At 44.4% G+C, this 27,897-nt stretch overlaps 1 protein-coding gene across 3 annotated transcripts in view; it reads right to left on the bottom strand.

Annotated features, from left to right (window-relative positions):
* LOC147902958 (eukaryotic initiation factor 3 gamma subunit family protein) overlaps positions 1-27,897 on the bottom strand; it is a 91,544-nt gene that overhangs the window by 58,692 nt on the left and 4,955 nt on the right. For all 3 annotated transcript variants that reach the window (XM_087374071.1, XM_087374072.1, XM_087374070.1), the window contains exons 4-10: positions 19,153-19,234; positions 19,001-19,071; positions 18,761-18,802; positions 18,347-18,471; positions 17,776-17,869; positions 17,131-17,562; positions 40-145 (exon numbers count right to left, since the gene is read on the bottom strand). In XM_087374071.1, the coding sequence (XP_087230197.1) occupies positions 40-145; positions 17,131-17,562; positions 17,776-17,869; positions 18,347-18,471; positions 18,761-18,802; positions 19,001-19,071; positions 19,153-19,234 (952 nt within the window). The remainder of the gene's footprint in view (positions 1-39; positions 146-17,130; positions 17,563-17,775; positions 17,870-18,346; positions 18,472-18,760; positions 18,803-19,000; positions 19,072-19,152; positions 19,235-27,897) is intronic.

Genomic DNA, 27,897 nt, shown 5'->3' on the forward strand with positions numbered 1-27,897 from the left:
AAAATAAATCATCCGCGGCACAAGGAGGGCTAGGGCTACCTGTAGATATGGATGATATATTACAAATGGTGCCGAAGAGCAAAGAAGAGGTAGAAGTTCCTGAGCCATACTCCAAGGCTCAAGTTCAGGTGCCCCTATTAGCAAGCTGGTAAAGAATCGAAAGTTTACGTTAAAGAAGAGAGTAATGAACAAGAAATGACATAAGTGCAGAAGTTAGCAGACTGCATGGAAAAATATTCAGTTATTTGTGAAGAGTACTCACAACAAACAACGCACTTATTTGCACTAATGTCAAGCAGCATCTCAAGCCAATTGAGTTTTAGAACAAAGAACAACTCAAATGGAACATAAAGGTCTAGCTTATTTCCTTATAAAAAGTAAAACTTATCACCACGTCCAGCAAAAAAGAGTAAAGAGGTCTGCTATAAAATTAACACATCCCCTGATCTGGCATGATGAATATAAGACATGATGCACTCTCCTTAAACTTTGGAAGAGCTCGTCCTCTGTATAAGAATACAACGAGTCTTATGAGAATAAATTGGCCTGTAATGGCATAGCTTGTCCCCTACATAAACAATACAACAAGTTTTAAGAGAATAAATTTGCCTGCAATGACATAGCAGCATCTTGAACCACAAGTCCTGAAGCAGCAGTACCTTCATAACTACATACACCTCTGATTCTGACAGATGTATTAAATGACCCCTTCTGGTCCTCAAGCAAATCTGAGATTGATGGACTTCAGTTTCAAAAATTTAGACTTTGACTAAACCAAAGCAAGAATATTATGCCGACGTGGATTGCTTAGTAGAAAAAGATTTGTGTATTTCTAGTGTGCCCTAGAGCTCGTACAGTTTGAAGAAGGTCGAGCAGGACTGTCAAATGGCTTGCAATTAAGATACACATCTTCTAAGGATCAGTTGCATGTCAGCCCCAAAAAGGATTGTTATTTGAGTTTATGTTTTATGGTTCATATAAATATCTTAAGGTCAGTAACAAAAAGTTAAATCTTCAACCTCTATAAGATCTTGAGGAGTAACAAGCTGATCATCAGCACCCAATACTTCTTTTAGTCTACTGACATGAAAAACAGGGTGTACTCTCACATGAGGAGGCAATTCTAGTTCACATGCAACTAGTCCAATCCGTCGCTTAATCCAAAATGGACCACAACATCTGGGGGATAACTTCGAAATCTTCCAGTACCTATTGTCTTGGATTCCTTGGGAATGCGCAGATATACCAAAGTTCCCACTGAAAATTCTCTAGGACAACGATGTCTATTAGAATAAATCTGCCCAATCTTGGGCAGTTCTAATAGATCCTTTGGCAGACTCCAACATCTCCTGCATGTCTTGCAAGAATGTCTTCACAGCATCATTCTTAATCCCTTCGTATCCAACCATGACTAGAGACCTAGGTTAACCCGCACGTAAGCATAAAAGGACTGAAACCAGTATTGGAATGCTTAGCACTGTTATAAGCAAATTTGATCATGGGTAAATATTCTTCTCATGAAGACTCTCTCTTGGAAACATATGGACGAAGCATATCTTCCAGTGGTTGATTTACTTTTTCTGTATGGCCATCGGATTATGGATATTCCGAGGAACTCATACTCAAACTAGTCTCCAACTTCTCAAACACTAAGGTCCAAAAGTTGCTAGTAAACTTGGAGTCCCTATCACTAACTCTTTCAGCCTTAGTCGTTTGACAGACTCAGCAACCTCCGACATAGTGTTGAACAAACTGTCTCATCTTAGGACAAAAAAATTGACCCCTGGGTGTCCTGCACGAGGTGCATCATGATACTCCCTAAGAATCTTAGATCTAAGATCCCCAAAGTCCGGTACACAAATCTTATCTTTTCAAACGGCAAGCCATTCCAAATCATCCACTGACCTCCTGCCGCTTACACTATGGCCGCTACAATCCCTGAGTCTTGGTCAATCATGGAGCTCCCATCCTAGCCCTTCTGCCAATATAAACTGAATTGCGCAAAGCCTCTCAAGGATTGAAATAGGTTAGAAGATATCTGAGTAAATTATAAAGCATTTACCATCTTAACTAGACTCAAGACATCAGCTACATTAGTCAATGAACCTTTCCGACCTAATCTCAAAATCAAAATCCTGCATCAACTCTATCCAACTCGCTTTCCAGCCCCTCAAATCATTGCCATCACATATATACTTGATTGATTGGTAATCAATCTAAGATGCGAAATCAAGAACCATACAAGTAATGACTCCAAACCTTTAGTGCATACACTACTACATAAAGTTCTTTTTCCGTCATCGGCCAACGACATTGAGTGTCATCGAACTTTTTACTCTCAAATGCAACTGGTCTTCCTTCTTGAAATAATGCTGCCCCGATCGCAAAATCACTAGCATTAGTCTCCAAGATATAAGGTCTGCTAGGATCGAGCAATGCCTGAATAGGTGCTTCTTTGATACAAAGTTTCAAAGTATCAAAATCCTTGTTCAAATCTTCATTCCAAGAGATAGGTTGGTTTGACTTACGTCCCCGACCTTTCAACACATTGGTTAAGGGAGCCATGATTTTAGAATGATTTCCTTAAAAAGACAGTAAAACCCAAGAAAGAACGAAGTTGCTTGACAGTTTGAGGAATTCGCCATTCTAAAACCTTTTGAATATCTAGGTCAATGCTGATCCCTTCCCGTGAAATCTTGTGTCCTAAATAAATGATTTCCTTCATAAACAAGTCACATTTACTTTTCTTGGCATACAGTAGATTCTATCTTAGTAAATCCAAGACAATCCTTAGATGAGATATATGATCCTCTAAGGTCTTGCTGTAAACCAAGATATCATCAAGGAACACAACAACAAACTTGCCCAAGTAATCTCGGAACAAGTCATGTATCATCTGTTGGAAGGTGGCTAGAGCATTGGTCAATCCAAAAGGTAAAGCAAGGAATTCATAATGACCACATCTCGTCCTCAAAGCTGTCCTCTCCACATCTCGTCCTCAAAGCTATCCTCACAAAGATGCGTATCTGATGATAACCAATAAGCAAATCAATCTTAGAAAAATACTTCGCTCCTGAAGTCTGTCTATTAGTTCATCAGATCTAGGCAAAGGGTACCTATTCTTAATTGTTACTTTATTCAGACACTTATAGTCCACACATATTCGCCAAGTATTATCTTTCTTTTGTTGAAGCAAGACTGGCACACCCCAAGGTCATTTACTGGGACGAATATATCCCAACTTCAGATATTCCTGAAGTTACTTTGCTAACTCATTCTCCTCATCTTGGCTTGTAGGCTTAGGAAGCAAAAGGATGCACAAGAGTGGAGCAAGAAGTGGAAGCTGTCACATCAACTAGCATAATGAAAATGAAAGTACAAAGTACTATAAAAGAGAACCCTAGGACCTAGTGTCCTAGTGGTTCCACTAGTACTAGGTGTCATAAGACACTAAAAGTACTAGGTGACCTAAGTGCCAATAACTAAAGCTACATGGCACATACCAGGGCCCAGAGGGCATCAATACAACCAGGAGAAGATGGCCTACAAACCCCCCTCCATGGTATGGGCTGAAGTATTCTAGAAACGTCTCAGAATACCTGGTATTTTCTGGTAATGGTAGCACACGTTCATCCAAAAGGATATAGCCACCTATGAATGTACAAGGTATGCCAGATCATGTAACAAAGGGAACCAAGTGTAAAGCCTATCGAAAGACTTCGAACTTGAGACAAGAAAGTGCCTTTGTAAACATATCTGCTACATTGTCCTCTGTGGGAAGGTAGGACAACTCTATGTCTCCTGCTGACAACCGCTCTCGAACATAATGATAGTGAACCTCAATGTGCTTGGTACGCGCATGAAACACTGGATTACGCGCAATGGCCAAAGCACTCTAGCTGTCAGTGTAGACCATAGTGAAGGATGTCTGGCGAATACCAAGATCTGTAAGTAATTGTCAAAGCCAAACACACTCTACTGTAGCGGTGAAGGCTGCTCTGTACTCAGCCTCACAGCTAGATGTGACAATTGTTGGTTGCTTCTTGATGAGCCAAGAGATACATGAACTACCAAGCAAAAACCAGTTGTTGATATGTGACACTCTGGTGTCGGAACAACCTGCCCAGTCACTATCCGTGCAAGCATGCATGGTAAGTGAACCCTGATCACCATAGAAGAGGACTAAATCTTGAGTGCCTCTGAGATATCTAAAGACTCTCTTCACTGCCTGCCAATGCTGTGAACTGGGCATGTGCATGAACCTGCTGAGCTGGGATACTGCATACTGTAAATTAGGTCTGTTGTGGCATAAGTAAATGAGACATCCAACAGCCTGCTGGCAAAGAGTGATATCACATGGTGGGCTCCCATCATGAGCTGAAAATTTGAAGCCAGGGTCCACTGGAGTAGAGATTGGCTTGCAATCCTCAAACCGAAAACAATCAAGGAGCTGTCCAATATACTTGGACTATGACATCATGATACCCCCCTCAACATGAGCGAACTGAATGCCCAAATAATAGTGCAGCTGTCCCATGTCTGACATTTCAAAAGCTTGCTGCAAATCAACCTTGAAAGCTGCAATATGCTGAGTATCAGGGCGCGTATTCAGCATGTCATTCACATATAAAATCAGCACTACAAAATGAGATCCACTCCCACAGACATAAATGTTGGAGAATAGGAGGGAATGAATCACTCAACCCTCCACCCAAGATCTCTCCCGCTCTTCCACACACTCAACTCAGAGAACTGATCACAAATGCAATAAACACTCACTCAGAGATAACTTAAATGGAGACAGAGAAAGATTATATTCATCCACCAGATGGTGGGCAGAAACTGGCTCCAAGGGAGCAATACAAAACTCAGCCAAGTGCTGAGGAGAACTGATGGAACTCTCTCTGTCAAACTGAACCAGCTCTGAGTGCACAGCACAGCCTAGGAAGAAGGCTTTCTGTCCTGCACTGGATCATGGAATGAAACAAGGAGTGGGCCTTTTATAGGCACTGCCCAGGCCCTCTGGGTTGGCCGACCAGCAGGGTCGGTACCCTGTCTGGTGGCCGACCAGACTGCCCTGGAAATCCGACCAGGGTTGGCCCTGGTCGGTGGCCCTGGTTGGGCCGACTGGCCCTGCCACAGGCCCCTATAAAAGGGTGCCCTGTGCAGCCAGTCCACGGGACTGTAGACGCCTCCAAGGGAGGCACAGGGCCCCCCTATTTCTCTGCTGTTGCAGGCAGCAACCAGCCCGTGTGCTGGTTGCCTATGATGTCAGCCTTGGTCTCTCTTTCCCAACCCTCCTACCTCTCACTGCCCCTTGTCCCCTCAAATCAGGGGCTCACAGGTGGGCACAGTGAGTCTCTAACACCCCCCCTCAATGTCACAAATGTGGGCCAATCCCCATGTGTTTGATGAGGTGCTCCATCTGTTCTCGAGGGAGTGCCTTCGTGAAGAGGTCGGACAAGTTGTCGGCGGTCGGGCAGTAGATAAGCTCGATCACGTCGTCGATGATGAGCTCTCGAACAAAGTGGTAATGAACTTCGATGTGCTTGGTCCGCGCATGGTACACTGGATTCTTGGCAATGGCTATGCAACTCTGATTGTCGCACATCAGCACTGTTGCATCCTCCTGACACACGTCCATATCCTCCAGAATCCACCTCAACCACAGTGTCTCACAAGCTGTTGTACACGCAGCTCTGTACTCTGCCTCTGTAGATGGAAGGGCCACTTTGGGTTGCTTCTTACTTAGCCAAGAGATGGCACCAGATGCAAGTAAGAAACAATACCCTGTTGTCGATCTTCTGGTGTCAGCATCACCCGCCCAATCACTGTCACAGAACCCGCCTAGTTCGATGCCTTTGGTGTAGGTGATCCTATAAGTGCAAGTACCCTTCAGATACCTCAGCACCCGTAAACCTGCATCCCAATGACTCTTCCTGGGAGAAGTAGAGAACTGGCATAATAGCCCAACTGCATAACAAATATCAGTCGAGTATTGGTAAGGTAAAGCAAACTTCCTACCAATCGTCGATACAAGGGAGTATCAACCGACTGAGATGTGTCGTGAACACTTAGCTTGAGCCCGACCTCCATGGGAGTTAATGCTGTCCTGCAATCCTCCATCTGAAATCTCTTCAGAAGTTCTCTGCAATATTTCTCCTATGAAATGAAGATCCTGTCTTTGGCGTGCTTTACTTCAATCCCAAGGAAGTAATGTAATAACCCAAGGTCAGTCATCTCAAACTCAGACATGAGTAGCTCCTTGACCTGTGAAATCTTCTTGACATGATCACCTATCAAGATAAGATCATCAACATAGAGGATGAGTACCAGTCGCAATCCCTTCTCAATGAACAAGTAAAGGTTTGCCTCAGAAGGACTCTGACTAAGCCCTATCTTCTGAAAGAATATATCAATCCTTTGGTACCAAGCTTTGGGGGCCTGTTTTGGCCCGTATAACACCTTCTTCAACCTGCACACCTTTAATGGGGACCCTAGATCTTGAAAGCCTGGTGACTGCTCCATGTATACCTCCTCCTCTAGGGTTCCATTAAGGAATGCGGACTTCACATCCATTTGAAAAATAGGCCACTGGAATTGGGCAGCAAGGGCAATCACTGTCCAGATAGTAACCATGCGGGCTGTGGGAGCAAAAGTTTCATCAAAATCCATGCCTTCAGTTTGAGCAAAACCTTTCACCACTAACCTTGCTTTATACTTATCCAAGCTGCCGTCTGATTTGTATTTAAGTTTGTATACCCACTTAGTGCCGATGACTTTCCGTCGAGGGGCCTAGCCACTAAGTCCCAGGTATTGTTCTTCAGGATAGCATCCATCTCTGCCTTCATGGCAGCCTGTTCCATTGTCTTCATGAACCAACATTGCACTGAGTCGGTACAATCCATTCTCTTCAAAGCCTTGAGCCACCATCTACCCATTTCCTTTGGATGTCACAGTGACCTTGCCATCTTGAAAGAGAACTGCCATGTTGTTTTTGTCCATCTAACTTACAGACACTAAATTCTTGCAAAGGTTGGATACATAAAGTACTCCAGAGATATCCTTCTCCTCACCCGCCGTTGTAATGAAAGGAATGCTACCGATGCCCTTCACAGGACACGTCCGGCTATCCCCAATAGAAACTTTGGAATCTGGGTGTGTACTTTCCATGGTTTTGAACCAAGTCCTTCTGTTGGACATGTGCTTGGAAGCACCACTGTCAACATACCAACCCTCTTTACCTTCACTGACTGCATATGCTGAACAATGTTCACTGAGTAAAAATAACTGTCCAGTCGTCACATTGGCTACCGATGCCCTTCACAGGACACGTCCGGCTATCCCCAATAGAAACTTTGGAATCTGGGTGTATACTTTCCATGGTTTTGAACCAAGTCCTTATGTTGGACATGTGCTTGGAAGCACCGCTGTCAACATACCAACCCTCTTTACCTTCACTGACTGCATATGCTGAACAATGTTGACTGAGTAAAAATAACTGTCCAGTCGTCACATTGGCAGAATCATTCTTAGGCTCTTCTTTGTTCTTGGCTTCTCTCTTCCACTTTTGATCCGCCTTCTTCTTTCGGCATTCTTTGGCGGAGTGGCCAAGCTTTTCACAGTAATAGCACTTCATTTTCTTCTTGCGTTCAGCGTCCTCTGACTTCTTGGAATCCTTTGTCTTGCCTTTTCCAGGCTTGTCTTTGGCCACTAATGCCTTCTCGTCGGTTTGCGTAAAGAGTTTCTCTCGAGCCTCCTCCTGAAGCAGGAGTGGACAAAGCTCCTCAAAGGTGATTGGCTTAGTCCGTTGACCCGCAGTGACCGTAGTCACAAAACTTTTGAAACTCCGTGGCAACTTGTGGAGTGTGAGCAACGCCAATTGACTCGTGTCCACCTTCTGACCAACCGCTGCGAGCTGGTCCCGCATGACTTTCACCTTTGTCAAATGATCATGCACACTATCACCCTCATTCATATCAAGATTATAAAGCTGATGCTGAAGAGTAATGATACGGGCTGTATTATCGGTTTCATACAGCTCCTTCAGTATGGCCCACGCCTCTGAAGACGTCTCTGCCAACTGGATATGAGGAATCACAGCATCTGCTGTCGTGCCAATAAGCATTGCTAAGGCTTGAGCATCCCTCTCCTCCCATGCACAGAGTTCATCCGCGTCTGCTTCAACTAAAACTTCACCTCTTTTGTCCACAATGTCCTCCGGCTTCTCTTCGGTCCCATTCACAATCTTCCACAACTTCCGTGCCAACAGATGGCTTCATATCTTTACTTTCCAAATTGGATAGTTCATCCCATCGAGCTTTCCAGCTTCACCGAAATTGGGGATAAATGAAGAAGGAAGATGACTGGAGAAGGAGGAAGGACGAGCAATGGGTGTAGAGGCTTCTGATCGCTGATCCATCTCGGTGAATAGCAAACTGAATAACTGAAACAGAAATAAATGTACTGACCTCCCGAGCTGAAAATAGAATCGCCTTACTGCCAAGGGACTCCTTTCTTCAGAGAGTGCTTTGATGAGGAAGAGTTGAGAGCCTATGGCTCTGATACCATGTTGGAGAATAGGAGGGAATGAATCACTCAACCCTCCACCCAAGATCTCTCCCGCTCTTCCACACACTCAACTCAGATAACTGATCACAGATGCAATAAACACTCACTCAGAGATAACTTAAACGGATTCATCCACCGGATGGTGGGCAGAAACTGGCTCCAAGGGAGCAATACAAAACTCAGCCAAGTGCTGAGGAGAACTGATGGAACTCTCTCTATCAAACTGAACCAGCTCTGAGTGCACAGCACAGCCTAGGAAGAAGGCTTTCTGTCCTGCACTGGATGCTGGAATGAAACAAGGAGTGGGCCTTTTATAGGCACTGCCCAGGCCCTCTGGGTTGGCCGACCAGCAGGGTCGGTACCCTGTCTGGTGGCTGACCAGACTGGCTGACCAGACTGCGCTGGAAATCCGACCAGGGTTGGCCCTGGTCGGTGGCCCTGGTTGGGCCGACTGGCCCTGCCACAGGCCCCTATAAAAGGGTGCCCTGTGCAGCCAGTCCATGGGATTGTAGACGCCTCCAAGGGAGGCACAGGGCCCCCCTATTTCTCTACTGTTGCAGGCAGCAACCAGCCCATGTGCTGGTTGCCTATGATGTCAGCCTAGGTCTCTCTTTCCCAGCCCTCCTACCTCCCACTGCCCCTTGTCCCCTCAAATCGGGGGCTCACAAGTAGGCACAGTGAGTCTCTAACAATAAAGAGTGGGCTTTGTGGGGCTATTCTGAAAACCAAGGGACAGTAAGTGTGCATGAATTTCATGCCTACCATGCCCTGGGTACCTGCTTCAAACCATAAAGGGCTTTTCTTAGCCAGCATACCTTGTTTTCAGAGCCAACAATCTCAAAGCCAGGAGGTGGTGTCACATAAACTTCTTCTTGCGGATCCCCATGAAGAAAGGCAGTCTTGATGTCAAGCTGGTGCAATTGCCAATGGTGATGGGCTACAATGGCAGTGACACATCTAATAGTAGTAATCCTGGAAGTGGGAGCAAAGGTCTCCTCAAAGTCAATGCCCTGTTGTTAAGCATACCCTTTTGTAACAAGATGGGCTTTGTGTCGATCTATGCTGCCATCAGATTTCCTTTTTAACTTGTAGACCCACCGGGTACCAATGGCATGCTTGCCGGGAGGGAGATCTACTAATTCCCATGTGTCATTTTTGGCAATAGATTGTAGCTCAACTTTCATTGCATCCATCCACTCTTTGCTATCAAAAGCATCTTTATGGCACAAAAGCTCTTCATTGCAAGCTGTAGCGAGGAGTGCAAACTCAAGAAAGTGACCATGCATCTGTCTATTCCCTAATCTTGTCCGGGCAGCAAGAGGTTGCTTTTCGTTTGCTGTCCCTCAATGTGTCAAGAAGCCATTTGGGAGCTTGCCTTTGCTGTCTATTGACAGCTCTTTCTTCAATCACTGCATAATGAATAGTGTAATCATTTTGTGCTGGAAGAGAAACCTGCAAATCAGCATGGGGTACTGGTTGATTATTGCTTGTTGGAGGGCTTGCAGGAGGCTCATGTTACTAGTCAAAGTCTCCCTCTGAGGGAAGCAGAGATAACCAAGAGTCAGAGGCATCAAACATGTCAACTTCTAGCTTAGCTTTGCAGTCCACAAGAGGAGAAGCCGAATGTTCAGCAAAGATTACATCTCTACTGACAATAATCTTCCCAGTATTTGGTTGGTATAACCGATACCCTCTACTTTGCTGGCTATAACCAATAAATATGCATTTGATTGCCTTGTCATCAAGCTTATGTCTCAGCTAAGATGGTACATACACATATGCAAAAGACCCAAAAACTCTCATGTGTGAAAGCACAAGAGGAGAAGCCGAATGTTCAGCAAAGATTACATCTCTACTGACAATAATCTTCCCAGTATTTGGTTGGTATAACCAATACCCTCTGCTTTGCTGGCTATAACCAATAAATATGCATTTGATTGCCTTGTCATCAAGCTTATGTCTCAGCTAAGATGGTACATAAACATATGCAAGAGACCCAAAAACTCTCGTGTCAAAGTGAAAGCTTCTTGCCTTTCCATGCTTCATAAGGTGTAACAGTCCTCAATGCCCTGGTAGGTGATCTATTCAGCACATAGTTGGCACACATCACTGCATCAAGCCAAAATTTATTGGGCAAGGACTTGGCCTTAAGCATGCATCTAGCCACCTCCATAGTGGACTTGTTCTTCCTTTTAGGAACAGGATTATGCTGAGGAGTGTAAGGAGTAGTGCATGAGTGAACAATGCCCCATGAAGCCAAAAATGCATCAAACTCCTTTGACATACACTCTCCATCCCTACCTGTGTTGAGGGTGACAAGCTTGCATCCTGATTCATTCTCAACCATATTCAGCCACCTCTAAAAGCATGAGAACACGTTAGATTTGGCTTTTAAAGCATATACCCAGCAATATCTTGTGAAGTCATCAATTAAAGCATATACCCCCCAATGGCATTTGTCCTCATTGGGCCACAGACATCACTGTGCACTAGCTGCAATTTCCTTTGTGAGAATTTTGGACAATTCTTTTGAAAAGGAAACCGATGCATCTTACCCAAAAGACAACCCTCACACACATGTTTGGAAACTGTGTGACTTTGAGGTACATCATTTGCCATGCCTTGTGAATGTAACTTGGCAAGAGCTCTATAATTGAGATGACCCATCCTCTCATGCCAAAGATGAGTTTCAGCAAGCTGTGAATCTGAAATAGCAAATGCTTCAATAGAAAGTGCCGCTGAGTGATGATCAAGATGATAAAGCCCCTTTTGCAAAGTGCCAGTGAGAACTATGGCATTGTCATCACGAAGATCATATACTAGGCATTTGTATCCATCAAAAATCACTTTGAAACCTGAAGTGGCAATTGCTGAATTTGAAATCAAGTTGACTTTAATTCCAGGCACAAAAAGAACATTTGTCAAAGTGACAGGATGGCTTGAAATGGATGTGAGCTGCACATCTCCAATTCCTTTTACAGCATAGGAAGCATTATTAGCACATGTGACACTCCCCCCTCGAGGTGCATTAGCCAAGGAATGAAACAACTATCTACAAGATGTGACGTGCTTGGAAGCACCACTATCAAAATACCAAGACTGAGCATCATTAGCAGTAAAGAATGCATCAACTTTAGAGGGATCAAAGGAGCAATGGACGGCTAGCCCATGCCCAATCATCCTGGAGAGCATGTGCATGTGAGGCATCTGCTAGCTCGTGGGATTCAATTGCATGTGAGGCATTTACTGTCAATCCTGCTTTCTTTTTCTTCGAAGCAATGTGCTTCCTGCATTCTGAAATTTCATGCCCTGGCTTGCGACAATAGTTGCATCTTTTCTTCTTTGACTTATCTGCTGTATTTTGAGATGCGTTGGAGGAATTGCCACTGTTAGGTGCATGTTTAGGCTTGCCCATAGGCTTGGAAGCCTTGCCTTTTCCTGTCTGTTGTGAAGCAAATGCATGATCAGGAATAGTAGCTTGCCTATTAGCACGACTTTGCTCTTCCTGAAAAAGCAAAGTGACTAACTGATCAAAGGAGTAGTGGTCTGGATTACCCATGGCCACTAGTCGAAGGGTTGTAGCAAACCCTTGATATGTATCTGGCAGCCCATTCAATGTGGTACTGACAAGCTGAGAATTTGGCACCACCTCATCAATATTGGCAAGTTGTTCCATGAGGTCCTTGACCTTTGTCAAGTATGCATCCATAGAGTCACCTTCACATCAACTAGTGTAATGAAAATGAAAGTACAAAGTACTATAAAAGAGAACCCTAGGACCTAGTGTCCTAGTGGTACCACTAGTACTAGGTGTCATAAGACACTAAAAGTACTAGGTGACCTAAGTGCCAATAACTAAAGCTACATGGCACATACCAGGGCCCAGAGGGCATCAATACGACCGGGGGAAGATGGCCTACATGGCTCATCCTGTAAGGTGGAATACTTACAAGCTGAGCACCAAGGACCAAATCTATTCGATGATCTACTGACCTTTCAGGTACTCCTGAAGGCAGTCAAGCGGGAAAAAACATCGGTAAATTCAGTCAACAACTTCTGTAATTCACCTTATTCAAACACACTTAATTCGTTTTTGTCTTCTACTGAAGCAACAAATGAACAAAATGAACTCAAGAAACAAGAATAAACATCATAAGAAGTTGTATTATTCATATGGCTCAACTGAACCGCGTTTACAAGAGAGCCCTATGAGGGGGTAATCTTATCACACTGTATACAAAAATGTGTACCATTATGCCAAAAAGAAAGAGTATGGTCCTTCCACCCAATCTGGACATCGTGGGTTTTCAACCACTCAATGCCAAGTAACAAGTCTATGTAATCTCAGTGCAAAATATAGCACTGCAAAATATTCTCATAGTCTTGAATCCACGGAGGAGGACTATCAATCTTTCAATCCCAAAATTGTTTCCTGCTAGAAGACAGATCTCATAAGTGTGATCACTCGGTGTCATGTCCAGCCCCAATTTCTGCACAAGTTTGTGATGAGCAAAATTGTGAGAGCTTCCGGGATGAGAAAAGAATGTGAACACATTCCTTCACTTCGCCATAAGCATGGAACAAATCATTAGGACCAAACAGCATATGACTAAAAGTACAATTGCAGAAAATAGGGCAAGTAAGAACGGTGACAGAAATACATGTAGTGTTGGCAGCTTTAGACTTGGAAACTTGTCCCTGCTTCGATTTTGAGCCTGAGGGCTGCGAATTACCATTGAACTTGGGGCAATTCGCTTTCGTATGTCCCCGTTCCTCGCTATGGAAACACCGACCTTCCTTCTTGAGCCGTAAAGAACGAAGAAACTCTCTCGGCTGCTGCCCTTAGTCACATTAGATCGTTTCTTTGAGGGATTGTCATGGGACTTTCCCTCATTGGTGCAAGAAGACTGATGAGTAAACTTATGTTCATTCTTCGCATTGTTGTCATGCGCAGTCGCACTCTTTGCAAGTACCATCGTACCATCATAAATGCGCCCAAACGAGATAGCTTCTTGCAAAGACGTAGCTTTATTGTTCGACTTGGAGTTTGTAGGAATCTGGTAAACCAGCCACAAAAAATCCAAGCAAAGTGGTGGAATCCATCTTTGATGCCCGTGTTTGCAAATCTCGAAACTTCTGTAGGTAGGTCTCAAACGTGAGATTGTTCTTGACCATATCGAGGTCTCTGAATTTGTTCACAATATCGTAGTTCTCCTTCTTCAAGAACAACTTCTTGAAGGTATTCTCGAAATAAGCCCATGTGGTGGGTTGCGGCCGCAGTTCCTTCCACCACAAGAGGGCTTTCCCTGAAAGATAGCCAACCACCAATTGAATCCTCTTGTCGTCAGAGTACAGATGAAATTTGAAGTGGACTTGCCACTTGTAAAGCCATGTGTCCACCACTTCTTTAGTCTCGGCTGATGTTCCCCCGAATATGGATCCGGAGTGATATTCGGGCCTAGAACAGAGGCCATAGCATCCACGTGTGTAAGGGCTTGCTTGTTCGTAACAAAAGCCTCAAGCATCTTAACCTGTTGAGCCAAATCGGTAAGGTCAGTTGTAGAGGCTTCAAAACGCCGATCTAAGCCTGTGAGGAAATCCAAGAAAGCTTGCTTGGTGACGAGGTCATCGTAAAGCCCTTGGTCATCCCCGCCTCGTAGATCCATCATATGCTCCTCCTCAAGAACCACAGGGATATTCACATCAGCCATGGTGGAAGATTCATGGGGAAAGAAAAGAAGCGGAGGCTGAAACTGGATTAGAGAAGAGAAAACAGCAAGGGCTTTGATAATGGCGACCCATCAAGAAGCAATGGACTGCCAAAGCCAAGAGGATAGAGGCAAATTAGTAAAACTGATGAAGAGGAAAGATGTGAAATTTCTAGGTATAGAAACAGCTGAATTCCGGACTGGCCAACAAGAATCAGGGCAGGTGAGCAAATTGCAATCTCTTGCTGCAGCTATCTAGCGAAATCAGGGCCTGGAAAAGAGTGGGATGAAGCTTTATAAGCTGGGTTAGGCCTGTGCTATTAAAAACCAAGCTTCAAGCACCTAAAATCAGAGTGCTTTTTTCTTTCTTGGCATCCAAGTAAGCTTCTGTTTTTAGCCAAGCACCTAAAAGCGGGGTGCTTTTTGCTTCCTTGGCCTCCAAGCAAGCTTCTCCTCCAGCCTGGCCAGCCCCTAGTGCACCCATCACCTCCCTGTTCCTTGCAGCGCCTACCCTCAGCCAGAGATCAGCTACCTGATTTCACAGCATGTCATGCCTCAAGCGAGGGAATCCTCTACACATGGTTCCCACACCCAAGAGTCCCACACAATAACCCCACAGATCCCTTCTCTCCTAGATCTTTCAGTGAATCTAATACCAACTTCAACGATCAACACCCAATCCAAGTCTTGATTATTTCTTTGCCACAACTGGCATGATCACCAACACTTGCATGGATCCAAAGCAAATTTCGAATTTGGGACATACCTAGAGGAAATCACGTCCACACCTTCAGCTACACAGATTCATATATCAAGAGTTGGCTCTGATACCAACTGACACAACCCCAATCATTCCTAAGAATCCGGACCTGAAAACAGACATAGACAGCCATAGAAACCATAAAGAACTAGCAAGCTGCTCACCACCCAACCATGACATCTACGAGAACGGATCTCAGATCAAGAGATGTCCCCTCCGAGCCACGAGCTGAACTGCTAGCACATCATCCATCTGGTCACAACCACCTAGCGTATCATACCACTAGGTGGCACCCTCAGGGGCCTCAGACTTAGGTGAACCTATGGCAACACTAGATAGCAGGTGCACGTCCGCCCTCAATTCAAGATCAGACCCGCAAGAGAGAATTGGTTCGCTACCACTCACAATACTGACATCTGAGGCCTTGAGCCCCTTATATAGGCTCAGGCCTGAAAGCAGCGCTAAAAATAACAGAAACCCTAATCTATCAATGCCCCTGCAACTCAGCTCGAGAATCGCCTGCATCTAGCCCTAAGCTTCCTAAGCTAGTCTCGTATGACTGACACGTCAGATAGTCTAGGGGATTCCACACACCTCTACCACTTCCTCTGCCAATGTAGATGCCACTAGTTTCGTGACCTCCACCCTGGGGGGCCAAGAACATGGCACTGAGAGAGCATAAACGTAGGCCGTGACCCTACTCAGGATCAACCTTCAGTCATCAATTTCAGTTATAACCATGCCTACCCTGCACCAATTCACAGACGTATAGTACTCCACGACCATCCCCATATCCACATAGATGAGGATCTCACACCTCTACACGTAGAGGATAGACGCACCCTCCTACAGCAATGGAAGGTTGCCCACATGGCAATAGTCTGAGATGGGTGTCTCTTGACATGACACAAGCAGACATCCAATGTCACATCCACATAAGGTTACGGGGCCCACGAGACTCAACTTGCTGAGACCCTTAACTTGCACTGTTTGGAAATGTAATGGTATCTTCTCGTCAGACCCAAGGAATCTCTCGAAGTCATACATATTGTTTTCTGTATGGAAACCCAACATCTCGGCCCATGGGGGATAGCTATCCTCCTCAACTTAGCAATGAGCATACCGTCCCTTACTTCCCCCCCCCCAAAAAAAGCCCAATTGACCAAATGCTTGTGTCAACCATGGAAAGAGAATAAGGATGTCTTCGTATGGTTGACCAAATTAAGAAATCCAACATCTTGAAAAGGTGAGTGCTTAGGTTGGTGTCCATTTAAAATCAACATTTGTGCCACCCAGATGGCTCCATCACTTAGGCTGATCGTACAAAGACATCCCCATGGGATTGGAAGCAAATATGGTTAATGGCAATCCTCAAAAGGACACTAACTCCATTGACCAACTTTTCCCCTTAGGAAATAGCAATACTTGTGTCTCCCACCTAAAAAGGCTTTTAATACTACACCACTGATAAGAGACATCCCACCTCTATGAGTCATTTCGACAAAATGTCTGGGTAAGTTTTAGAACATGGACCCTTCTTGGAGGTAGCTAACAACGGTCCTCCACATGAGTCCGATTGGATTGCCCCCTTTGAATAGGCACGTTTCAAAAGAACTATCTTGACTTTGACATAGCACCCCATATGACCCTAATTATCAGTACATAACCAAAATCGCATACACCGTTTTAGAAAGAACTTGCCAACAGAGCTCAGCAGTAGGGCTTGCTGGATCAATCAGGGTCATTCATAAATAATTATAGATACTCATTGGCACCATCATTGCCGATTGTCAAGGAAAGGGAGGTATAAATTCCCCATCTTCACAGGAAATCACAGGGATGGTGGTGCTTCATGATAAAATTATCTGACCTCACTTCCAGACTCCTAAACCTCTACCTGATATGCAAAACAATGAAGAGCCTAAACATGTCAAAACCAGCCAAGTTAGAACAAGTAATTGCCCTCCTCAACAAACAAGAAACGGCAAGAAATTAGGGGTAAGACAGTCGCATCATACTGCTTACAACTAAGTACATGCACACAAATAAGAAAGGACCACTTCCTCCTAAGGTGCTCAAACGCAGTTCCACCTTGTGAAGCCCTGCTTTGACCATTTTGAGACATCAGCAGAAGAAGCATATCTCCCTGGCCTGATTATTCCATTGGTATTTGCAGAAGCAACCTTTCTATCAACATCTTGCTGATCTTCTTCAACCACCCCAGCATCGATGCACACTGCAATGCCATCCAGTATAGTTGAAACAGTACCTAGGCCAGTATTGCCAGAAACTGGGACTGTAATAGGCTCTGCTTTGATAGCACTGCTTTCCTCTATGAATGCAGACTCAACATCTTTCTCCTCAGACATGCCCGCAGCTACATCTTTCAGCATAATGTCGCAGTAATCAGTTTGAGCACTTGAGACATTGCAAGTTTCAGAAAGTCCATATGATGTAACAGTATCACTGGATGCGTTCTTCTTGAAGGCCTCAGAGACTTCCCATATTGAAGCTCTAAAGACTCTGCAATATATAGCAAAGCAACAGTAAATATGTAGTCGAAAAATTCCCCACAAAACTCCTTTAAGCAAACCTCTGTTCTTAGCCAATAGTCATTAAATCCCCACAAATTTCCTTTAAGCAAACCTCTCTTCTTAGTAAATTTATATATGTACCTATGAAATATGCAAAACGTACCATTCACAAAACTAACCCCCAAAGGTTACAATAGACCACCTGCTAGACATTGTATTGCTGAGATTTAAAAGACCCACAATGTCCATGGGATGAGGCTTATCCCTGTCATATACACTGCAGACCGAACCAAAACCTGCAACCAGATCATGTAGCATGAGAACCCACGATTTCATAGACCAAGTCTTATAAAGGAGAGGCACTTCAGCCTTACTTGTATCAGCTTCCAAATGAACCTATAAATCCACTGAAAGAACCAGCTGCGACAGCCTATTGATTCAGTGGATGTACCCGCCTTTAGCAAAAAGCAAGTTTAAACGGATAGAGATCAGGCTAATTTGCTTGGTCTGTAACTTGAATAGTAAATGCAGCAAAAATTAAACAGCAAGGCTTTGCAGAAAGCTATGCACGGATAAGGAAATGCCTTCGGAGAAAGAGGTGCCATTTTATAAACAATGAATAAGTTCTCTCAGGGGAAAAAATTTAAGTGACCTTTTATAACTTTTAGGACAAATTCTTAGGAGTGAATATTCAAATGGCCTGTTGAAATACTCTAGCTGTATGCTATCAGTTTCATTGCACATAGTTTAAAACAAAAGTGCCAAAGTCATACCTCCAATACGTTCTGCAATGGATGCTGTAAGAAGTCCTCCAAGCATGTCCATTACCAGCACTTCTGCATGAGCCCCAACGTTTCCAAGGGACAACATCAACCCTAGCATATCCACACGTAGGAACCTGTACCAGACATCAGCTGGCTCTAAAATGCCATGACCAACACAAGCAAGGAATAAACTGACATTATGTTTATAATGTTCTGATAAATTATTTAAAAGCTTCAGTAAAACACTATAAAGGCCGCCGTCAATATGTAAAGGTACTAATCAAAGATCTATAATGAGGCTTATCACAATCAATTCAAGATTAGAAACAGGTAATCTCAGGAAATGTTGTGAATGACTATTTGGGAAACCTGACCAGAAATGCCAAGCTTAAGGTAAGACAGAGGAATGAGAGAAAAACTAACCCAATCTTTTGAGGACATTTCATGAGATATGCTTCACATATTCTGTCAAAACATAAAGTCTGACTCCATGTAAGAATTCCCAATGGACATTGACCGCCAGCAATAGATTTTATGCAATTAAGGTGGCATAAAGCACATTCGCAGGCATTCCCAACAAAAGCACACCCTAGCTAAAACAGCCTAGAGCATCTGGGAGTGTAAATGTATACAGTAAGTTCTTTGACAAAACAATGTGCCCACCTCCGTGCAGATGGACGCCTCAAGACCAGACAAGGAGCATATTTCTTTGCCTTTTTCTGCTTGTACTTTTCCTGTAGAATTGGATAATTACATGTAGCTCTACCACATTTCCACTTGTGAAAATCAATTAAGCATTACTTGAAAACATCTACCTGGGAATAAATTGTCTTGTTCTGAAATGTTGTACTATGAGCCACAAGGGCCTCTACAATTTCTTTTCCTGACGCGCAGTCCCTGCAAATCATCAGATCATGCAAAGCATTGATGCAATAAGACCATTGCCAAATTGCACATCCATAATGCAAGATACAAAACAGCATGGAAAAATCATCCTCGTGGTATTTCTCCTATATGAGCTGAAACCGGCCTTCAATAACTAAAAGGGCAGTGATCTCCTTCTACTTAGTCATAAACTTCAGAAATAGCCACAATGCAAGCTTCAGTCACTTCAACCACTTAGCACAACTTAGAAACAAACTTCAACAACAACAAAGGTAAGGCTAGAATGCCCCGGCTCAATGAAAATAGTACACAGTGCACCCACTGGCCCCAAATGCATTGGTGCCCCTTCCTGTATTTATTTAATGCTTCTGAATGGAAATGCTTTGCAACAGGGGTTCAACCCTGCACTGTTCCTCTCAGCAAATTCTCTACCTGTCTTCAAGGCATCTAGTCCAAGTGCACCACTAGAATTCGCACTGGCAAGGCATACTCAGGCATCCACTTCTGATCTCACCCAATTGAGAGGCATTCAGGCATCCAAACCACTAGCAAACTGAGCTCAAGGCAGCCTCAAGGCTATCACATGCCTCCACACTGTCCTTAGGCCTACCACAAGAACACCCTTGCTCTAGGTTCTTGCTGGCTATCACATGCCTCCACACTGTCCTTAGGCCTACCACAAGAACACCCTTGCTCTAGGTTCTTGCTAGAACCTGTAGGAGTCCTGAAAGGACTGCAAACAACACGCATGCACTACAAAAAGCTGCAAAGCAAGAAAGAACAAGGAAAAACAAAACCTGGAACCAATTCCCGCTGTCTGTGGCAGAGGGGCGAGCTCCTTCCTCACACCTATCTTCTACCCAGGTTGCTGCTGAAAAATTACAATGAAAGTAAAGTAAATAGGGAAAAATAGCCCATATCAGAATATATATCATCTGTAAGATACAACCTGCAATGATAATATGGGCTAGGAGAGCTCGAGAGTCCATCCATATGTCAATGCATCCTCTGTGTCGAGTGTCATGAACACATATCATGAAGACTTCACAGCAAAAATATTGTCAGCACGCAGCATCTCAGGTGAGACAATCAATGCCACCAAGTGATCTCCAAATACATGAGCAGTCTGAATCAAGAAGGGAAGGTGCTACCCTCCTCTCGAGCACCAGGCAATGCTCCAAAACTCTGCTCTACTGAGTTTGCACCACAGTGGGCGCAAGCTGAAACTTGTCCAGGTAGAGCTGCAAAATCTGAGATGACTCTGCTAGATCACCCTCCTCCATCCACTTTGCATCCAGTGCAAGAGCAAATCACCCTGGAGCGAGGTGTGGAAACCAAGACAGGACTCAGGAAGAGAATTCGGAGTAGTGGTTATCATCTTTGAATCCGGAATGACTTCATCAATATTCAGCAATTGTTTCCTCAAGTCCTGAAGCTTTGTGAGGTGAGAATTCATGGAATCTCCCTCATCCATATGCGTATGGGAAAGCTCTCGTTTCGGAAAGGAAACTCTAGCATCATTTCTTGCTGCAAACATACTCTCTAGTATCTCCCAAGCTGCCATTGAAGTCTTGCATGACTGAATGTGAGGTATGATGAACCTCTTGACAGAGAGAGAATCACTGAAAGAGCTTGTGCATCTCTAAAGTCCCATTTTTTCTGCTCTGCTGTGGGAGCTCCTAGAGCGGCTGCTCCAACTACTTGTACTGCATTTGCACCTCTACCCCTGCCTCCAACTGTAGGAGTGACAGGTGCAGCCACTGTATCTGGTCTTGCTTCATCTCCATTGACATAATGTTAAACACTTCCTTTCCTAGATTCTACTGTAGATCACGGGAGCAGCACCACAAATCTCCACCCAGCCATATCTCACTGAGGCTAACCAGCAGACAGAGATCTACGTTACAAATTTTTTACATGAATCATCTTCTTCTCTTCTCTCACTAGCCTCAGCAAACCCCAATTCCCTAGATAGATCTAGATGCCACATGTCATCCATATAGGGCCTTCCTAATGCAACATTTCACCCCTCTCTTGGGATGCATTAAATTCCTTGCCCCTAGGCACAATCTTTGCACTAGGCCCTTGGCCTTAGATCTACCTAGTCTGGTGCTATCAGCCCTCACCTAGGACCTTGACATTAAATCCCTCCCGATCATTTACATGAAGCGCAAACATATATATTACAGAGATAGATCCTTTAAGGGAAATGTCGACTGATTCTTCCGAGGTCATGCTACCTCGGCTAGAGCGTAACATTCCTTCCCTCTTCAGACATCAACGTCCTCGATGATAAAGTCTGTAAACACTCTCCGCAACTGATATACGGATTCCCAGGTAGCTTCAGATAGAGGCTGACCATGCCATGCAACCAACACCGTGGGTATCTTTCGATTTCGTATTTGCATTGTTCCTCGGTCCAGGATTCTTGTTGGTTTGCGCCTTGCAATATCCTCTATCTCCTGAAACAAAACCACACCTTCGATTAGTGAGTCACCTGTATGTAAAATTTTCTTTAAGCGCGAAACATGAAAAACCGGGTGCACCTTACACCCCTGTGGCAATTCCAATTTATAGGCTACATTGCCTATTCTCTTTAGAATTAACCACGGCCCACACTATCGAGGTGATAACTTAACACACTCTCCTGAAGTCAACGACTTCGAGTGCGAAGGAACTCTGAGAAAAACTTTTTCTCCTTCTTCAAATACTCTTATAGATCGATTTTCGTCTGCATATACCTTGGCCCTATCCATAGCCTGGCGGATATTAGCTCTCGCAAGTGCTAGCATCTCCCGCATCTGAACTACAAAGTTCGCGGCACTAGGCACTTTCTGAGGTATTCCAACTATAGTTGGATTTGCTGGTCTATAACCATAGTTCAGTTCAAACAGACTGAACCCGGTAGATGAATGTTTTCTATCATTGTAGGCAAACTCCAACAATGGCAACCACTTGTCCCACGTATGTTGCCTCAATGACACATATGCCCTCAGCATATCCTCTAAAGTTTGGTTGACTCTCTCCGTCTGACCATCCGTCTCAAGATGATCCCCACTACTCATTCCTAACTCAGTCATCAGTGTCTCAAATACCGCTGTCCAAAAGTGACCGGTAAATCTGACATCTCTGTCTGACACTATGGATCTAGGCAATCCATGCAGACGAAATATATGTCTAATGAACAAATCCGCCACTTGCGGGGCACTAACAGACTCTCTAGTTGGAATGAAGTGAGCCATCTTGGTTAGACAATCAACCACCACAAGGATAGAATTATATCCTCCTTGTGTTGCAGGTGGTCCTACAATAAAGTCCATGGAAATGCTCTCCCACTTACTTAGTGGTATTTCCAAGGGCTGTAAAAGTCCGGGTGGCTTCACCCGCTCGGCCTTGCTTACCTGACACGAGAAACACCGTGTCACATATTCATGAATATGCTTTTTCATCTTTGGCCAAAAGAAATCTTGCTTCACGAGATCATATGTCTTCTCGACTCCTGGATGTCCCCTGAGCTTTAGGCCACAAGCTCTGGACAAACTCGTCCACTTTTTGAGTTTCTCTTATCTCGGTCATTAGAGCACTCTCTAATACCGTGAAACTCAGGTTGTGCATAATGCGAGACAACGCATCAGCAACCTTATTGTCTTTTCCTCTTCGGTACCGAATCGTCAAATTAAACTCTTGCATGAGCTCTGCCCACCTAGCTTGGCGGCCCCTCAAGTCAGGTTGTTTATAAAAATGTTTCAGAGTATCATGATCTACATCCACATAAAACTTTGAACCATACAGATAATGCCTCCATGTTTTCAAAGCATGGATAACAGCATACAACTCCAATTCATGAGTTGGCCAATTCCTTTGAGAGGGAGAAAGCTTCTTGCTTTCAAAGGCTACTGGCCTTCCCTCTTGAAGGAGAACTGCTCCTACCGCAATGCCACTTGCATCGGTTTCTAGGAACAACGGTTTCTGGGGATCAACTATTTTTAACACCGGTCCTGTGACCACAGCTTGTTTTATGGTGTTAAAACTTTCTTGTTGATTCTGTCCCCAAATAAATGGTACTTTATCTGAGGTCAGATCAGTCAATGGCGATACTATTCCGGAATATCCTTTGATATGCCTTCTATAAAACTGGACAAATCCCAAGAATGATCGCAACAACGCGGTCAGACTCTAAGGGATTGGCCAAGTTAGTATCGCAGCCACTTTCTTCGGATCCATTTCTACCCCCTGTGGAGTAATTATGAATCCTAAGTACTCAAGCCTAACCATACACAGTATAGTTTTCTTTTTATTCACGTAAAGACTGGCTTTCCTCAAAGTACTGAACACTATCCTTAAGTGTTCACGATGCTCAGTAACACTTTTACTGAATATTAGGATATCGTCTATGAAATGTACTACGAACTTTCCGATATACGAACGTAGTAAATCGTTCATAAGCATAACGAAGGTCGCTGGAGCATTGGTAAGTCCGAAGGGCATTACCAAAAACTCATAATGACCAAACCTGCTTCTAAAAGCGGTTTTATGCACATCCTCGGCTCTAATCCGGATCTGATGGTAGCCACACTTAAGATCTATCTTACTGAAAATCACGGCTCCATGTAATGCATCTAGCAAATCATCAATCCGCGCCATCGGATACCTGTGCTTACCAGTGATATTATTTAATGCTCTGTAATCTATACAGAGGCGAAACGTATCATCCTTTTTCTTCTTTAATATCACCGGCGAAGCAAAAGGTGAGAAACTTGGTTGAATCTGCCCCAACTTGAGGTATTCTTCCAGTTGTCTACGCACCTCCGCCTCTTCAGTAAAACTCATTCTATAGGGAGGTCTATTTACAGGTTCTGCCCCCGGGATCAGTCCGCCTCTTCAGTAAAACTCATTCTATAGGGAGGTCTATTTACAGGTTCTGCCCCTGGGATCAGTTCGATCTTATGTTGAACTTTCCGCTCTGGAGGTAACCCATAAGGTAGTTCATCCCTAAAACATTCAGAGAACTCCTCTGTTATAAGATTAGCCAGCTTGGCCATCTCACCACTTTGCGTAACATCGGTGCTAGCCGAAGAATCATCCACCGGCTCTACCGATGCTGTGCAAAGGAATAAAAACTCTACTTGAGCCTTTCTGATTTTCATCACGGAAACCAACGGTCCCTGAGGTATATCTTTTTCACCTCGCAAGACATAAAGCACATCATTCATCTTGAATTGATATACGTGCTTTTTCCAATCAATGGCTGGATTCTTCCTAGAATGCCACGCCATACCCAGGGCTATATCTGCATGAGCAAGCTTGGTCATTTCAAAATCAAGCTTCTCAGCATAGTCCTGAATCCGAAGCTCCAACTGGGTAACCCTTTGGTCCCATACTTCAGTTGAACTTCCATCTGCCATCCTAACTGTATACGCATAGTCAGATGGACTTGTCTTTAATTTCAGCCTCTTCACGAGCTTGGAGTTAATCACATTGTGAGTTGACGCCGAGTCGAACAACACAATGACATCATGATTGGCCACTTGCCCTTTCATTTTAATTAACTCCATATCATCAAAGGCTGTATACCCCGTTGCTACGGGCTTAGATAGGATGTTATCAGGTGCACTCGTCACTAACTTAGCAACAGACACACATAACAAACAAGGTACTAACCTCTGAGAAGATCCCGCTAGCTGAATCTGCATCTCTTCCGCTCTGGGACTTCCCTGCATCTCCACGTCGCACTCTGAGATCACCATCTCAGCCATCCGACGATCTTTGTTACGTGGACATTCCTTCCACTGATGAGGTTGAAGGCAACCAAAGCATAGGCCTTCTCTCCTCGCTTTTTCCCTTTGTTCTGGGTTCAAGGGAGATTTAGACCAAGCCTGGGCTGCCATTGGGGTTACTTTCCTCTTCACTCCAATGGTGGTACTTGGTTTAGGAGTTTCAGCCGGTCTCGCCTGCTTGGCTTGACCACTCGGCTGCGAACCACTCCCTCTACTAGCCCACTTCTTCTTAAACCCAGATTTCTTCGGATACCCATACTGGGTTCCGACCTGTGCAAGCCCACTTGGCTTGCTGCCCTTGGCATCCTCGTAGTTCAGGGCTATAGCTATTGCATCATCTAGCGTGTTCGCGTACTTAGCTTGAACTTCCATTTTTATTCGATCATTCAATCCAAATATGAAATCTTTCACTTGGATTGATTGAGGCAGGGGTTCGTCAACCTTCATTACACTCTCTCGAAACTTATCAGTGTATTCTGCCACTGATAAATTTCTCTGACGAAGGTTCCTATATTGATCCCAAGCTCGGGATGCTTCGTCAGGAGGTAAGAAGTGTTTCCTGAACTCTCTTTTAAACCCCTCCCAGGTAGTGGATGCTATGCCATCTTTTTGTTGTTTAATCCACCACCGATCCGCAGCCTCACTAAACATGTGGGTGGCCTCGCGGATCTTTTTGATGTCATTTCTGATCTCACAAATGGCGAACGCCTCGTCCCATTTGTGTAACCAGGTCTCAATGACATCGGAGCTACGGTCGTTCATCCGACCAGAATACTTTTCCGGTCTATAATTGGCAATATTTGGCACTTTAGCCTTCCTAGGCTCGATCGTATGGACACTAGACTCCAGTTCCATTGGAGCCTTTCCCTTCTCTTCTCGAGAAGCTCTGGCAGACATACTCTGTATCGCTCTCCTAAGTTCGGATTGCCCTGCATTGGCCTGTAATTGCTGCGCTAACAACTGTTGCAAGGCATCCTCCAGCAATGCAATCCTGCCAGATAAAGTGTGAGCTACTGGGCGCGATCCCTGCTGGGTCGGCCGGACTCCTGATTCACCAGGGTCCCTCCTGGAAGCTCCTTCTTCTGCTTCCATTCTGTTCAATGGGTGTTTTGTTTTGATTTTGGGGCCTTTTTTTTTTTTTTTTTTAAAACCATCACTAGCAAACTGTATTTACCAGCTGACACAATTCAGTGTACTAGGGAATTCCTGCAATCTGACATGCACACTATCTAGGCATTTGACACATGCATAACCCAAATAACGCTTTTCCCTATGCTAGGGAAATTCCTGCAAACTAACTCTGACTGAAGCACACAGGCATAATCTCAATCATAATCTGTAACCTCTGCCACAACCACAAAAGCCTAACTGCTTCTGACAAAACAGGAATAACGAAGACCAAATGGGAAATTAGATAAAATGCTCCCTGATTTTGTTCGCTCCTGCCTCAGCTCCACAAACTCGAATCTCCGAAGCCTGCGCTGCTCTGATCGAAATCTGTCTGAGGGAATCAGGTCAACTGTCACGAGCCAGCCAACCAAGCAGCTAGATATCTCAAAGCCTGCAGCCTCCACGTACGACCTGCTCTCTGATTGCAACTACAGTAGATAAACGAACTGGTGGCCAGAGAAGTCCCGCAAATATCATAAACTACTTCTGTGAAAACGTAGCAATCTGTTTGGGATTTGTCATAGCCCACGAACTATATGCGTGACCATGGACGAGACAGATAGGTTATTCGTCAACCTATCGTCTATCTTCACCAACCTCCTCAGATCCCGCGCGTCGCCCAATCACGTATCACGTGCCTGCGCTCCTCTATCACGACCAGTCACCTAACACCCCGCCATCTTCTACTAACCCGTGCGGGATGATCACCGAACAGCCACATCGTCTGTCACGTGAAGGTCACGATCCCTTTGTCTGTGTCTCCGTTGGGCGTCACGCACAGCAATCCGTCCCACCTACGCTCTGGTCCTTCGACACCCCTTTCGTGTCAACCTGCGCTCACGAATCGCTTGCTGTCCATAGTCCCTGTTGTTCGTCGTTACAATCCACGTATCCCTCATCTCTCCACAGGCTCTGATACCAATTGTTAAACACTTCCTTTCCTAGATTCTACTGTAGATCACGGGAGCAACACCACAAATCTCCACCCAGCCATATCTCACTGAGGCTAACCAGCAGACAAAGATCTACGTTACAAATTTTTTACATGAATCATCTTCTTCTCTTCTCTCACTAGCCTCAGCAAACCCCAATTCCCTAGATAGATCTAGATGCCACATGTCATCCATATAGGGCCTTCCTAATGCAACATTTCACCCCTCTCTTGGGATGCATTAAATTCCTTGCCCCTAGGCACAATCTTTGCACTAGGCCCTTGGCCTTAGATCTACCTAGTCTGGTGCTATCAGCCCTCACCTAGGACCTTGACATTAAATCCCTCCCGATCATTTACATGAAGCGCAAACACATATATTACAGAGATAGATCCTTTAAGGGAAATGTCGACTGATTCTTCCGAGGTCATGCTACCTCGGCTAGAGCGTAACACATAATCCCAAAGATGTCTGCCAGCCAAGATATTGCAAACCATGAAACTCCACAAGGAGTAGTTGGTGCCATCCAACTTATCCTCCTGTGTGAGAACTCCGAACACCTCATTGGAGTTGTTCTGAGCCATTTTTGCCAAATAAACTCAAAAAATGCAGCAAATTGACCAAGTAAAATCCCTTTCTGGGATGTCAAATGCACAAGTAAAATCTACAAAGAAAATCTGCCCACTGTGACAAATACTGTCACAGCCTATCAAAGGCTCAAAATGCACCAAAATGCTCTACTGAATGCCCAAAAATCTGCAAATAGAATCTGCAAAAAGTGGCAAAAGTCTGCAAA

The sequence above is a fragment of the Dipteris shenzhenensis genome, chromosome 4, assembly GCF_047967505.1.
Source record: "Dipteris shenzhenensis isolate YYH24624 ecotype China chromosome 4, Dip_SZ_1.0, whole genome shotgun sequence".
NCBI lineage: Eukaryota > Viridiplantae > Streptophyta > Polypodiopsida > Gleicheniales > Dipteridaceae > Dipteris > Dipteris shenzhenensis.